Genomic DNA, 15,916 nt, shown 5'->3' with positions numbered 1-15,916 from the left:
GCTTCAAATCAATAATACTGATTCCTGACTTTCGTGAAATGATGGGAAAAAAAATTGAAAAATAAAAATTTCAAAAATCATACAGGTTACGTCTAAAAGGGAAAGAAATTCTTTTCGAATTATCCGGTTCTTTTTGTAGTAATCAGGCAATACCTTTTACCTATAAAAAATAAGGTTGTCACGCAAAACAGACATTTCTGGGCCAATATGTTACAATCTTGAAAATAGATGCTTTCCCTCTAATCTTTCCCGTTGTTCCAACACATGCACGCACACACGTACACACACACGATCTTATTTTTTTTGTTAAAATGTAAACTAATAAATATATAGTTGTTGTACAGAAATCGATTATTTAATAAGTCATAATTATATTTATTGGACTTCATACTGTAAATGAAAGTTGCTTTCTTGTTGAGTTTTGTCATTTTTTAAATAGATGAAGTGATTTTCACGGAATTTTCATATCTTTGGATGTCGCGCCATCAGAGGGTAGCAAGAGTGAATGGCGTCAAAGGCATCAATAGTTTGTTTCTACCCAGTCATCATTTCGCAAATGTGGATTTGACTTTATTTTTTGAACCTTCACGATATTTAATCTCAAAATAAATAAAAAAAAGACAGAGGCAGGCTTGTATTTTTGTTCCGATATTTCCCTGAAGACTGGCCTTTTCTTCCCCTCACTCCTAATCACTACGTTATTCTACACTATTCAATTCCCGGTTAGTAACAGTTCAATGTATTTTAAATTAATCTCGAACGCATGATCTGAAATGCTTTTTATCCAAATTTTATTTCCATCTTATTTAGGGGAAGCATTGAATTTCAAAGAGAGTTTAATTTCGACATTCTTATATATTCTCACGTGTTTTGAATTTCAAGAACTTGTAGTGAATGCCTATCATAAATCATTTATATTTATCACGAAACTTATAAATCATATCAGATATCTGTAAACTACAGGCTCCGTCGAGGCTGTGTGAGACGTTATTGACGCGCCGCTATCATCCGGGTATTGACGCGCGAAACTTCTAAAAGTATATTCACCCCTTCTCTTCAGAACGCTCTTGAAAACTACCTCGGTGAAGCTTGTAGAAAAAAAAATCAAATGTTTAATTTCTTTATTTGATGTTGTGACTTATGACACTTTACAAGCCCGCTGACAGTTATCTGTCAGCGATTTAAGCCGAGTGAGCGTCCCTTGTTTTTTCAGTTGCACCAACAAGGACCAAGAATGCGACTTAGCTACTCAAGCGTCAGAACATTTTTTACAGGGCGGACTTCATTCATGCATTTCATTCATTTATCCACAGATCGTAATTTAGACCTGAATCATAGAATGATCACCTCTGAATCAATATCCCCAGTGGTATTACTCTCCAGACCTAAGCCCAGTATAAATTTGTTTCATTTCTCAACCAAGCTCTTCTCCAGAATATATTAACTTCAATAGATTTCATCTACTCATACTCCCCACCGAACCCCTCCTTCATCGTTATAATATTCTATATAGTTACTTTTTCTGTGTATTGTATATGTAAATTTTTTTTCTTAATAAATATTCCCACGTATATCCTTTCAACCGACAGGGAATCCTAGTGATTCCAAGTTCGGATATATTCTGTGGCGAAAGAAAGAAGTGGTATTACTCTCGACATGGAAGATTTGTGTTTGATCAAATTGATTCTCGATTTGTGACCATGACAGATTTATACGTGCGCCAACCGCTACACACACGGAGAGTCTTCGGCCGGCGGGGTTTGAACTCACAACCTAAGGGATGCGAATCCAACACCCTACCAACCAGGTTATCCCGGCTAAATTTCTTTAATTAAAATGTAAATAAAATTATTTTTCAAAAACGTCTCAATAAATGGAGAGTCAACAATAAATACACGCCACCCTAATTACGACAACCTTTTTGTTCAAGATTATTGCAAATATTTAAAATAATATATGAATATTTTGAAATAATATTTTAATGATGTTTTGTTTAATACATCATTAAAAAAGTTACCTTGATCTCCCGGCCCCAGTAACTGCGGCCTTTCTTTGAAGTGCTTCAGGGAAGTGGAGGACCGCGTCAGTGTCACTGGTCGCGTCCAAATGTCCACCCGTACATCCTGAGCACTCGTTCTTCTCGGCGGGTGATTGGTCGTCAGGGTGGGACCACTTGAGGAAGGCTTCGCGATGGCACTTCCGCCGAAGATTGCGCTTGTCAGATTAGTGACACTCTCAGCAACTCCTGGAAGGATAATAGGGATACAATGACCGGTGATTCATCTTCTTTCTCTCAGAAGATTAGGGAATGAGAATGGGGAATGTAGATGAAAAAAAGTGCAAAAATGAGCCTAGAGCTTTGGATGTTCTTGATAAGGAGTTTAAGGCAACAATGGAGTCTTTTGTGCATTTTTAAAACAATTTATTAGCTTAAAGACGTAAAATTTTAAATTCAGTCACTATGGAATACAAATAAATAAATCTAAATATTTGTTAGACTAAATACAGAGTGGTTATAATTAAAGTTCCACTTTGAAATGGTCTTAAAACGAAAACTACTGGACCAAATGTTGTCAAACTTCGTAATAGTTTAAAGAACGTCATGGGAATTTCTTTTCCTCCAAAAAAAAAAAAAAAAAGAAAAGTTGAAAAACTCAACACCAGGGGAGAAATGGCGCTCCATGTAATATTGTTAAGCAAAATAGGACATGAAGATATCGGTTTAAAATGTGTTTAATCGTTTCTGAAATGTGTTTCAAAGCATGTTCAATGTGGCATTCCCCATTTCTGAAAGCAAGTTAAATCGCATGACTGCATTCTCAACATTAGCTCTTAGCATATCAGGAAGAATGTTACGCACACTTCGGTATATTCCTTTCAGTTCCGCCAAATTGTTTAGATTATCACCATAAACGATGCTTTTGGGAAAACATACACTAAGCATGCTTTTTAATACGTTTCAGAAACGATTAAACATATTTTAAACCGTTGTCTTCATGTTTTTGAACTTTTTTTTGGCAGAAAAGACATTTCCATGACTGCCTTTAAATTATCATCAAGTTTGGTAACCTTTAGTCCAATAGTTTTTCTTTTATGACCATTTCAAAATGGAAATTTAATTATAACCACCCTGTATAAAATAAGCTTATTAACTTCATTTACAGAATCACTATACTATCAGTGCTTCAAGTTCATTTTTGAACCATTAAGTTGTGGTACTGAATATACCCAGGAAGAAGAAAAAAACTTAATTAAAATAATTTAATTAATTAAATTAATCATAAAAGATTTTTAATGTTAATTCTTAAAGGACATCTACTACTTTCTATTGGAAAAATATTCTTCGTGTTCCTTCAAATACTGTTCGAAGAAATAGTCACATTGTGATGATATCAGCCTGATTTAAACGATAGTACTTTAAAGTACCGTTGGTAAATAAAGAGTTAAATGTTCTATGAAATTTCTTTTTATATATTTTTATTTTATTTTAATTATTATAATTGAAAATACATTTTGAATAAACTAGATTTTGTTTTATTATGTTCATTTGAAAGTCAACTTTCCCGAAATATTTTTCTGAATGTCGAAAAGAATTTTATTATAAATTTTATCGTTTTCTAAAGTTAAATATACTTTAATCTATTTAAAAGAAGTCCAAACTTAATATCCAGGTGCAGATTTTTTTAAAGATATAACAAGAAATTTTATTATAAATTTAAAACAGCCTCATCATTAAAAAAGTTGCGCATAGAGCAACTTGATACATTTGAATCTGGGAAAATATGGATTCTTGAAAAGGAACTGCACATTTACGTTTCTGAATATATTAAATATTTATATTATCTTAAAACACTTGTTTTGATGCTATTTTATTCAATTATATATTTTGAAGATACTATGTGAAATTAAAAATTCATTTTTTATTTTCTAATTAATTTGAATTAATAAGAATAATTGAATTAATAAATTAATTAGAAAGGTCCGCTATGTCCCTGTAGTAATGTTTCGGGCTATTAGATGCAGAATTTAACTGAAGGAAAGCTGTTTTGTTGTTAAAATATTAAAGACGGTGATAATATTAAATATACTCTTTTATAGTGTTAAGTTAATGAAGAATAATATAAAATCAGTATGAACATGTAATTTTGTATAAAATCAGGACAATATTATATGTTTTAAGATTTAGCAACATTTATCTATTAGAAAACATAAGTGACATGAAATCAAAACTTAAATTTGTTATTTTTTGAAATAAAATTTTTTAAATAATTCTAAATTGAAACGACAAGATACATTCTATTTAGGAACCCAAGTAAATTTAATTTACATATAATTTATTCTGATTAATTAAAGTCATTACAGTATATATTCTACATAGTAATTATGCTGATAGTCGATTCACCAAGAACTGTGCATTTTTGAGATCCCCGAGAAAAATAATGAAACTGATTATGAAAACTTAATTATAAGATAAACCCTTCTGCAAAGAAAAAAAAAAAAGAGATATCCGCAAGGGAAAGAATGTCCGGATTTCCTCTAAACGGTAATTTGATAAAAAAATTTTCATTGTGACACAACAAAAAAGCAATAATGTCTGGTTGGACCTTTTATTTAACCCTAATAAATTCTTCGAATTTTCTAAAGAATGAAATTTAAAACAAAATTAATCTAATTTAAAAACATAGAAAAATACTTGTGTTATCTCATTATTTTTGTAATTGTTGTGAGCTACTTTTCAGTAATTTATCATTTACGGCGAGTTTCGTAAGAATAAGAAAAGAATTCTTTCTCTAGAAATTATTCCAAAATTATCTAATAAGGCATTCGACTGATTTCTGTAAATGAGTAAGTATGTTTAACAGTATATAAAACATATTTTTAAAAATTTTAAAACAAAATCAATCAATTCATTGAGAACGATTACTTCGGATGTCTTTTGCTAATTTCATCGAATTACAAATGCGGCTAGCTATCTAGTCATACTTTTTTATAGGATCTAGTCATCCGATTCGACAGTGCCTTATTTCGAACACTATCAAATACATAGTATTAATTTCACTTGTTTAGTTTGAAAAACAAAGTTTTGAGTACTTTAAAATTATTGGAATAAAAATTCAAAAGTTTTTTTTTGAAAATCTTTTACTTTGGATATAATACTCTGACTGCCCTTTGACTTTCACTTTGTTAATGATATATTGAATATATTTCATCTAGCTTCGTCAAATATTTAATTTATTTTTTCATTATTTATAAATGGGAGGATTAAAAGAATGATTTCGGAAGGATTAAATGAATGATATGATTTCGAATAATCACAATAGTTTACAAGGATGTCAACCATAATGTATTGAGCTTACATTAGATATAAAGAGGAGGAACAGGAATAAAGTGTTCAAAATAAAATTTAGCATGTTCTGAAATTGCTTTTATGCCCTCTAAATAATTATTATCACCAAGTTTCAACAAATATCAGTGGGGATGCTCATTATTATCCTAAAAAGCAATAATGAGTGCAATTAAATACTTTAATCTTTTACAAATAACAAAAAAATCCTTAAAATACAAAAAAAAAAAAAAAAAAAAAAAACCAACTAGATTTTAAATTATAATCTAGCGATTGTTTTGTAAAAGTTGGATATTATATATGTATGTATACACATAAATTGATTTATAAAAAAAATTTACTTGTCGTAAGACCCAATATTGAAAATATAATTAGAGGGAACGAAGTAAAATTTGGAATGTAATGTAAGTGTTATACAATATATGCTGAAGAATAATAAACAATAGCCCATTTCTCCCAGTTACGATTAAATTGACAAAAATTAGACATTTTCAATTGACAATATTTACTTGCTTCCTCGAAAACAGGACTAAACAGTAAAAGAATAGTAAAATAGTTATGAAAAAAAGATTTTTTTCTTTTTCGATAAAGCGGTGATATTAATAATGGCTAATTTAATCTAATTTAAATTGTACATTTAATTTATAAGTATGCAGATATTTAGCATAATGTGAAGATTCAAGTTTATAAAGTATCTATTTACGGAAGACCCTCATCATTTATCTTCTCTAGAAGAACAATTGGAATTAAGCTCTCTGTAATGCTAATATATTTCTGAATTTTAATGATGTTCGTCTAGAGTTTCAACATATATTAACCGTATACATCTGGTTTTAAAACTAAACTATAAAATAAATAATATTTTAAGTTTGTACATGTGCAACCAAAAAGTATTTACTATAAATGCTCATATTTTCCCGAATAATCGGAATATTTATTCTGATTTTCACTTTAATATTTTGATGACCCTTTATCATTTACTCTGTACATTTAATACAATTTGACCCGAAGCTGATTATCCACGAAAAAAAAAAAGCGTAACATTTTAAAATTTGCATATCTTCGGAACATAAGTGCTAATTTTATGAAAAATATATAAAGCAAATAAAAAGATTGATGAAAATTGCAATACATTAACAATTTTCTATGAAACTAGGTGAGTCGAAATGATTTGCCCTTTCATCAATATTTGTTCGACCCCCTGAATAGTCTTGTGATTAAATCAACACCATAGAATAAGAGCTGAAAGCATTCATAAAACGGTCTAAGTTCAAGGACAATTCGTAAAAATATTCGATGAAACGCATAAATCTGAAAGTATCCGTATACTTTTGATCCTAAAGTGTACATATTATATATATGTGATACATAGTTTTTTTGAAAAAGATTATAAATAATCCACTTATTGAATTCTTGGTAAAGTGAATGAAGCGATTTTACGTAAAAAAATGAGCGGAATACGTTTACGAAAATTTCATAAAAAATATTAGATTGCTTAAATTTTAAAGCAATTTGTTGAAAAATGTACTTGTATTCCAACCTATGTAGAATAAAGTTTAATAAGTGCTCATATGGCTTTATTAAAATTCACTTTTTTTATCTTCTTCTCTAATAATACACGAGAAAATAGAGAAAAATGAGCCATTAAGCTGCTAACTTAATTTCGAAAGCTTTTCTGAAACCTCCTTTCGCTTTTCGTTTTGGATAATATGATGGGTTTTTTTTTTTTTTTTTTTTTTTTGCCTTCAGTGTTGCAGGAAATAAGATTTAACTGCGATGCCTCACGCTAAAAAATCGTTATGAATTTTTTCTAAAAAATATTATTCTAGCCATCATGAGATTGCTTAGAATTTTGAAACCAAACTTAATGATGTTCTTTTCAAACAAATGATTATCTCTTTGATAATATCTAATGGAATCCTTATTCGATTGCAAAATATTCACTTTATTTCACTTTCAGCATGTTAATAATCATAACAAATTAGGTTGTTCTTTTTCATGTTTAGAAAAAAGTTTTGTAAATAGTTTAGCTTAATTGTTTTCACAAATACATGATGTTTTAATAGTTAACTGGGAATATGCTATTACTTTCCAAACCTATTTGCTAAAAATTATAAAAAAATCAACAAACAGATTGTTATTTTATCGGCATTAATACAGAGGCTCCTTTACTAAGTATGTAGACTTTTAGTGTATGTAAAGTTTTTAATCAAAATGAAAGTTAATTTTAAAAAGGAAATTTACTATATTTACTATAAACAGTGAAAAAAACTTTCACTTTCAGAAGCTAATTCTATAAATATCTACATGATTGCAAGTGTCCAGATAATCGAATTTATTCATTCTTCTAGTTCAGATCTGGTTTAACTTTAAGTAGACCAGAAGAGATTTCCAGAATTCTTCTGGAAAAAAAATTCGGTGACTTTTATATCATTGCATTCATTTTATGAAATTCCTGTATTTCCGGAAGTTTAGTTTCGCCTTAAATTTCAGAAGGCTTATGAGATTTTCATCGGTTAAATCCAGTACAATTTTCTTGAAAGTTATCTATAAAAGATCAAGTCTAGTGGAGCAAAGGGTTTTATATCTCTGAAAAGATGTATTGGGGCAATCTAAGAGGATTAGAAGTGCTTTATAATATATACATAAAATAATTTTAATTTCCGTTATCTCCCTTAAAAACCTTAAAAGATTTCATTACGCCCATATATATATATATATTAAAAACAAAATATTAAAGATCTTATCCTGCAATAAATAACTTTTTATTTATAAAAATTAACATAAATTTGTCACTTTTGCATATTTCTATTCAAGCCATATTTGAAAGGTTCTCCCCAACTTTTTCTATTGCGAGGTCTTAGACCTTATCCTAAAAATAATTTTATGTAACACAATTTATTAATTACTTAAAAGAAATAAGGCCTTCAGCTTATCATGTTGCGTATTTTATCTGATGAGATTTTAAATGTGCATCAACTAAGAAAATAAATATTCAGCTGAGCAATTTGTGCCCAATTTTGGAAAAAATATCCTAAAATCAATGTTTATATATTTGAATAGGCACACTCAATATTGTTTTTTAGAGTTGTTTTATGAATTTAAAACATGATAAAGTCTTGTTTTTACCATTTATAGACTAAACTTTTGCCTTTTTGGCTAACATACGAGACTGCTAAAGTTCAGCTGAGGTATTATTGTTTAATTCCTCCGGGTAAACTTCAATCAGTGATTGAAAGGATTGTTGGAATCTTTCTCCATGACCAAATGATATTAAATTGCACATCACATAAAATTCAGCACACAAATTTAACATCTTGAGTATAGAAGCCTACCAAATTCTGAGTCAAATCTAATAAAGGGTTGACCATTTGTCTGTCGGTACTTTCAGAAACATTTAAATTCGAAAACTTAAAAGTTCATTGACTAAAATTTGTCGAATTTGTTATTGGACTTTGGGATCACTAGTGCAGTTTTATATCAGGCTTTTGTTTCAATTGGTTGAGAAAAAAGCATTTAAAGCACGAATTCGATTTTCGGAGACTATAAACTGCATGCGAGGGATAATACATCAAAATCTCGCCAAGGAACACACGATAAATTCAGTAAAGATGAGAACTTCTGGTCAAAGGTAAGCATTTTATAACTATTGCACGCCAATGTGTTCCTTAAGATAACGCTTTTAATAGAGATAATGCAAGACAAACTTGGTGAGACCACTCTCGCTGGTTTTGTTCAATATTACAAGCATTCTTTTTTTAAAAAACAAAACAAAACAAAGAATTCATTTATTTATTTGGAACATATAAAAACATACAAAACTGTAATCACTGATCTTATATAAAATGCTGAGTTTGATAATTAACATGTTAAGCGGTATATCAACTTTATATTACTAATAATAAAAAAATTCAGATAATTTTCTTATAAAATGGAAATGGTGGTTTGAATGCAATGAGTCAATTCCTTGACCGGTTTTAAAAGTTTGCTTTTGCAACAAAAAGGATGTTTAATAAATAATTCATCTTAGTTCGCTTTTAATTTATTCAAAAACTGTCAGCGCTTGAAAAATATGCTATTAAATATTCTTTATGTTCAAAAAGTTTCTGACACTTCTAGTTTTGTTTTCCACCGGTGAATAGTGAAATGCTTTTTAATTAAATTTATTGCCGTTAGGAAGGGGAAACATGACATGTCTTCAGTTGCAGTACCTTTTTTTCCACTTGTCATCACCCACAAGACAAAAACAAGTCACATTTCTTCTGAAACTACTAGGTATTTCTTTTATTTAATTTAGAATATTAGAATGAAGAACGAAAAAAAAAACTTTCCCAAAGATTTTTCGTATGTTTAAGAGTCTAGTTTTCTTTTCTCGGATTCAAAGCGAAGTTCCAATTTTGAAATAATAGTTATAATTTGCTAAACTAGAACATTAATAGATCATGGTGAACTATTAGTTCTCCTGAATTAATGCTCACGGTAACAATGGACGCCAACATTAAAGATTATTATGGAATGATAATTGTGGTAATCACCATTAAAGATTTTAACGCTAATTTGATTTTGCACTTCATCAAGACTTCAGAGTTTGTATCTCGGTTTTAACATGCTTATATTACGTGCTTAGTATTTTAAGTTCTAATCTATCAGAAATTTTTGAAATTAGCATTTTCCTCGAATGGTAGCAAACTCTCTTTTTCCTCCTTAACTTGCAAACGGAAAATTGCAAAAAGAGATAGAACAGGGTTGCCATATTGCTTTATGATCTTTCTTCCCCCTTCGTCTTGCTGGTTAAGTTCAAACTAACCCTGTATTTACACATTCTGCTTAATTAAACATGTTCGTTCATTTAAAACTTCGTATAGCTTTATTTCCCACATGAAATCCAAACTAAAATATGGAGACGGTTGTTCAAATTCTTAATTCTTTCTTTTTGGAAGAGGAGAGGTTTGTATGAAAAGGGGACGGACAGCGATAGCAGAAATTTATACACATTTGAGGATGAGTTAGCTGATACTTCTATCCATCAGGTGGCATTTGTTTCGGAGGGAAGAGGCATAGCTGAAGTTGAGCAAATGAGTAGATTGGAACATAAAATATGTGATGGTGGAACTGGAAGGTAATTATTTCTTTCAGGCTGTCTCTAGTTTTTATGAGTGCCTAATTAATCTTTTCTCATACTGCATCAATCTAATTATTTCTTATGCTTATTGGCTGGTTTATATACTGAATTACTAAATGATGCACTCACTCCTTGGACCATATTCTGTCTCTACCAATAACCTAGAGCATAGTTTTATTTAAATTCCCTATTAAATCAAACCATTTGTGATAGAGAGATTTCTTATCAAGGTCAAATTGGTCAAAATTCAAATTGTATTTTCATTGGGGGGGGCAGGCAAAAGGGACAATATATCTTATCTTCCAGTTGATACATTAGCTGTCATATCAGGCCAATGAATCAGACCATTTATTTTATATAACTTCTACCCCTTTTTTTATATCGCTTTAGTGGAGAAAGGATAATCTAATTAGAAAGTATGAATTATATTCACAAGGTATCATACGTATTAAATGAAACGAGGGAATTTATGCCTTTTCAATAAAAGCCCTTAATTTTAGTGAGTGTTTGACGTTTCATCCAGGTCGTAATTTACAGTCGCTAAAGCTTTCACAATGTGCTCTCGGTTATATTTGAAAATTTCTTGAAACTGCATATATGATCTATATTAGCATAGGTAGTAAGGTGGACGAGACATTTGTTACCTGAAATGGAGTCCCTGAGATTTGGTTTCTTGTCACTCCGACTGGAGAAGTTGAGATTTGCAGGGGTGACGTCTTGCCCTGCCTTATCAGGACTGAACTCCAGTGCTCCGTGACAGCTGAATCGTCGTGGGTCATCTTCGTCGTCGAAATCGCTGAAGCCTGCAATACCTTCCCCCATGAAAGAGTGACGGTTCGTGCGTTTCCTTCTTGGTCGAGGGTACTGGTAGGCATACATTCGCGGATCCTCTGAAATAAAGAGGGGGAGTTATATTAACTGTTCATTTGCCGACTGGTAAAATAAAAAAAATTATTTCTGATTAAATACACATTCAAATGTGTTGTGTTAAATCTTTACGTCTTGCAAAAATTTTAATTAGAAATACAGCGATTATACTTTTCATTACTTTAAATCTGAAAAACAGCAAACAATCTTCAATACAAATAAAAAAAATTTCAAATATTATTGAACTTAAACGAATTCAAATCTTAAGAAAGCTAGACAAAAATATTGACATTTTTTAAACATATTTTTAAATAAATGTTGATTTCAAGGAGTATATATAGACAATCCATTCAAATCGCGACCCAGTATCTTTCTTCTAAATCACTAGAAATAAACCTTTCTTGCTTTGTAGTTGGAAAAATGTTCTAAATGACTTAAGAAATAATTTTTATGATGTTTGAGATGATATATAAAATAATAATGCAAAAATTACGAAAATCAAATTGTTATTTAATCCCAATTTTATTAGTCTTATACAATAAAATATTTTTAACACACTAACATTTTAAACAAGAAAAATTCCATTTCTTTGTGACTGATGCTAGTCTAGATATAAAGCTTTGAATTTCGATATTTTAGATCAAACAGATTCTGCTTCCAGGAAATGCCAGCTGTTGATAATGAAACCTGATGGACCGATCAAATATTGTTTATAACAGAGAATCTTTTTTTTTCTTCATAAAAAAACTTGTTGAAATGTTAGCTCCAAACAGAAATGCCATTATATATTTCAACATTTTTGTGATTGATATGCACGAATATATTAAAACAAAAGATTTTACTTAATACGAGAACTATCCAGAAAACAAAGAAGTTCGTTCACTTACGATCAAATATTGTTTATAACAGAGAATCTTTTTTTTTCTTCATAAAAAAGCTTGTAGAAATGTTAGCTCCAAATAGAAATGCCATTATATATTTCAACATTTTTGTGATTGATATGCACGAATATATTAAAACAAAAGATTTTACTTAATACGAGAACTATCCAGAAAACAAAGAAGTTCGTTCACTTACGATCAAATATTGTTTATAACAGAGAATCTTTTTTTTTCTTCATAAAAAAGCTTGTAGAAATGTTAGCTCCAAATAGAAATGCCATTATATATTTCAACATTTTTGTGATTGATATGCACGAATATATTAAAACAAAAAAATTTACTTAATACCAGAACTATCCAGAAAACAAAGAAGTTCGTTCACTTACGATCAAATATTGTTTATAACAGAGAATCTTTTTTTTTCTTCATAAAAAAGCTTGTAGAAATGTTAGCTCCAAATAGAAATGCCATTATATATTTCAACATTTTTGTGATTGATATGCACGAATATATTAAAACAAAAGATTTTACTTAATACGAGAACTATCCAGAAAACAAAGAAGTTCATTCACTTACAAAAAATGAAAAGCACAATATTTATTTGAAAAATAAATTCCGTTACATAATTTAAGCTTTTTTTTTTCACTTCTCTACATAATCACTTCCAACATTGAAACATTTGTTGTATCTGATCACGAGCTCCAGAATTGCCATGTTATACTTTTCTGCCGCTATTTCATTAAACCAGGTGTTCACAGCATTCTCCAACTGTTTAACACTTCCAAAATTCTTACTGTTCAGAATTTCTTTCAGCTAAGCAGAGGTCGGTAAGCTCATTAGTTAAGAGCCAATTTAAACAGTTCAATGACTGAAAACTCTTTTAAGAGCCACATTTTTTTTAAAAATTATATAGGTAGGTATATTGTTATTCACATAATTAGGGTAATCTTATATTGGCTTTTACTAAGAACGTCTTCAATCTGATTCGTGGTTTTGTAGCCATGATTTGTCGACTACTGAGTCAAGACGAAAAATGGAAAACGTTAGGAGCAAGCTCTGGATTATAGGGTAGATATTCAAAAATTTCCCATCCGAAATAATTCATCAATATTAGAATTGCAGAAGCAATTTGAGGGGGAGGGGCATTGTTAGGAAGATGTACAATTCTTCCAGAAAGTATTTTTAACCTCCTGTTTTGAAAGACCAGCCTTTGTTTGATAAATTCCCCCTGTTCCTAATGCCTTTTGGTATAAAATCCATCAGAAGAACACCTTTACTTCTCAAAAGTTGTTCTTCTTTCTTTACGTCTCAAAAGTTGTTCAAAAGTCCTTTGCTCTTTTACGTTCCCATAACCTTTTGTTTTGAGACAGTCTGTTTCAATTTTCTTTGAATTTTGGAAGATGAGGATGTTTGGCTCAAGTGATTGGCGTTTCCTCTCTTGGGTGATGCCAGACATCTAGGTCTCATCCTAAGTTAGAAGCAGTTAAGAAGAAAAGAGAAATAGGAGTGAACTGCGTGATCAAATCTTTTGTTTAAATACAGTGATTTCTTGATTTAATGGACTGCCGACAGAAGAATAAGACATGGGAATACTGAAAGTAGTGACCAGATGCGACAGTTGTTTAAATACAGGAAATATAGAAAAATTAAGGAAGGCTTCAGGTATGTGATAACACATTTTTTCTCCAATTAATAGCGTATTTGTCATTTTATATGCCTAAATGGTCAGTATTATCTGCATGACTATCGTATCTATAAAATTACCGACGTATAAAAATTAATATCCTTTAATAGTCTATATTTATGTTTTGAATTATTAGTAACAAATATGAAACTTAATCATAATTAAACATATATGAGGTATGCTTACCGTCTTCCGAAAGGCTAGCAGCAGGCCTATAAGGAATTTTATTTCTAAATAAATCAGGATCAACACCGGCTTGCTCTTCCTGTAATTTCATATACGAACAGTTACTTACAACCAATTGCACTAAGTCTTTAAAAAAATACTTTTTATTATGTTATTAAAAATCACCATCTGTATTTGTGTCATTTCAAAGGCAACATATTCATTATTCTAATGTGGCTTAATATTAAGAACTACATTGAGGAAAGTGATATTGATAATGAAATCAATTCATTCTTATGTTAACGCATTAAATATGTTGAACCTGCTTAATTTTTGAATACGCAGCCCATATCTTTAGTGATAAAAGGATGTAATATCCCTTTGCAGCATAAATCAACGTGTATTTAATTACTGCATGACAAGTGCTGAGATATTTATCATGAAAAGAGGAAATTACTAGAATTGACTCCATCATATATTTAACAATGAATAAAGATATAAATAATTTTAATGAAATAAAGATAACAGTACTGGGTGAAGCTTTATTACGTTGTTTTTCACAAAACTTGACATGAACTATAAACATGATACGAACTTTATAAAAGTAAAATTAACTTCTTATATTTTTCTCAAACAAGAAGCCCTAAATACTATTGGATATATTATATTCCAAACATTAATAATGTGCGCCGTTGCTGAAGAAATTACACGATATAAAAATATATAAATTAATTGCTTTCATTAACTTTTAGAATATGGAAATAGATGATTCTTTTGCTATGATGGATTTAATTTACTTAAAACTTTTATTCTGAAATGACTTTGTTGTAATTGCATAATAAACTAAGACCATTGAAAGAAATCGTCTGCGCGCAATTAGTTTTAAATGCTGTTAGAATTGTTGTATAATTATCATTATCAGCCTGAACTAATTAAATTAATTAAACTGAATATTTTAGAAGCAGTAATTTATGCGTTATATATTAAGGTTCTGAATATTATAAATTTTAAAATATTTTTTTAGAAAAAAAAAAAAAAAAACTGATTGATTCGAGAAACGCTTTTATTTTTTTTTTGTAATTTTAAGTCTACTCTGAACTCAGATGTTTTGCTGTAATGCTAAAGACTGTACTTTATAATTGAAGTTAAAAAAGGATGATTCATACTTAATTATATTATTCATAGAATAAAAGAAATCGTTTTCATAAAATTACGGTGAATAGAAATGGCATCATTTTAGATGCTGTTCATTTTAAATAAAGTGCTAAGAAAAATACTGAATAACGTTATGCTATGAAATAAAATAAGATTCATTAGTGCTTAAACGATTTAATCGTCAAGTTCAATCCTATAATATATAGCATCATCACATTTTAAGCTCATAAGTGAAAACTATATTCTCACAAAAACTTTATAATTCGACAGTAATATCATGTAAAATATTTTAAAATATTTCACATGATAATTAAAATTATTAGATGAATCAATACAATAATTCATTCCTTAAAGGAATTTTCTACCTCATTTGATGGCAAAATAAATGATGAGCATCTTTCCTAAATAAATGTAGCACGAATTTGTCGTTTAATTATGTGTAATTAATTTATTTCATCTGAATTTATCATTTTATATTCAAATCTTACTTTATTATATCAATTTTTCTTCTGAAGTATGTTGAGTTTTTAAGAACTTTATTTAAATTTTAAATGTGCACTTTTATTCCAATATTAATATTACATTATTTATTATTTTTATTTATTATCTGTTGCTCTTTAAATCTTATACTAATTAAAAAAGTACTTACATTATTTATTAAATTTTTTTATGATCATAAATTTCCCTGGAAAAGTGAT

At 29.4% G+C, this 15,916-nt stretch overlaps 1 protein-coding gene across 1 annotated transcript in view; it reads right to left on the bottom strand.

Moving 5' to 3' along the window:
- The window catches only part of LOC129960749 (potassium voltage-gated channel subfamily H member 2-like), a 631,583-nt gene that overhangs the window by 19,496 nt on the left and 596,171 nt on the right, over positions 1–15,916 (bottom strand). The window contains exons 13-15 of the mRNA XM_056074363.1: positions 14,085–14,163; positions 11,111–11,356; positions 2,018–2,245 (exon numbers count right to left, since the gene is read on the bottom strand). Of these exons, the coding sequence (XP_055930338.1) occupies positions 2,018–2,245; positions 11,111–11,356; positions 14,085–14,163 (553 nt within the window). The remainder of the gene's footprint in view (positions 1–2,017; positions 2,246–11,110; positions 11,357–14,084; positions 14,164–15,916) is intronic.

This window comes from Argiope bruennichi, chromosome 2 (assembly GCF_947563725.1).
Source record: "Argiope bruennichi chromosome 2, qqArgBrue1.1, whole genome shotgun sequence".
Taxonomy (NCBI): domain Eukaryota; kingdom Metazoa; phylum Arthropoda; class Arachnida; order Araneae; family Araneidae; genus Argiope; species Argiope bruennichi.
This window is presented reverse-complemented; position numbering and strand designations above follow the sequence as displayed.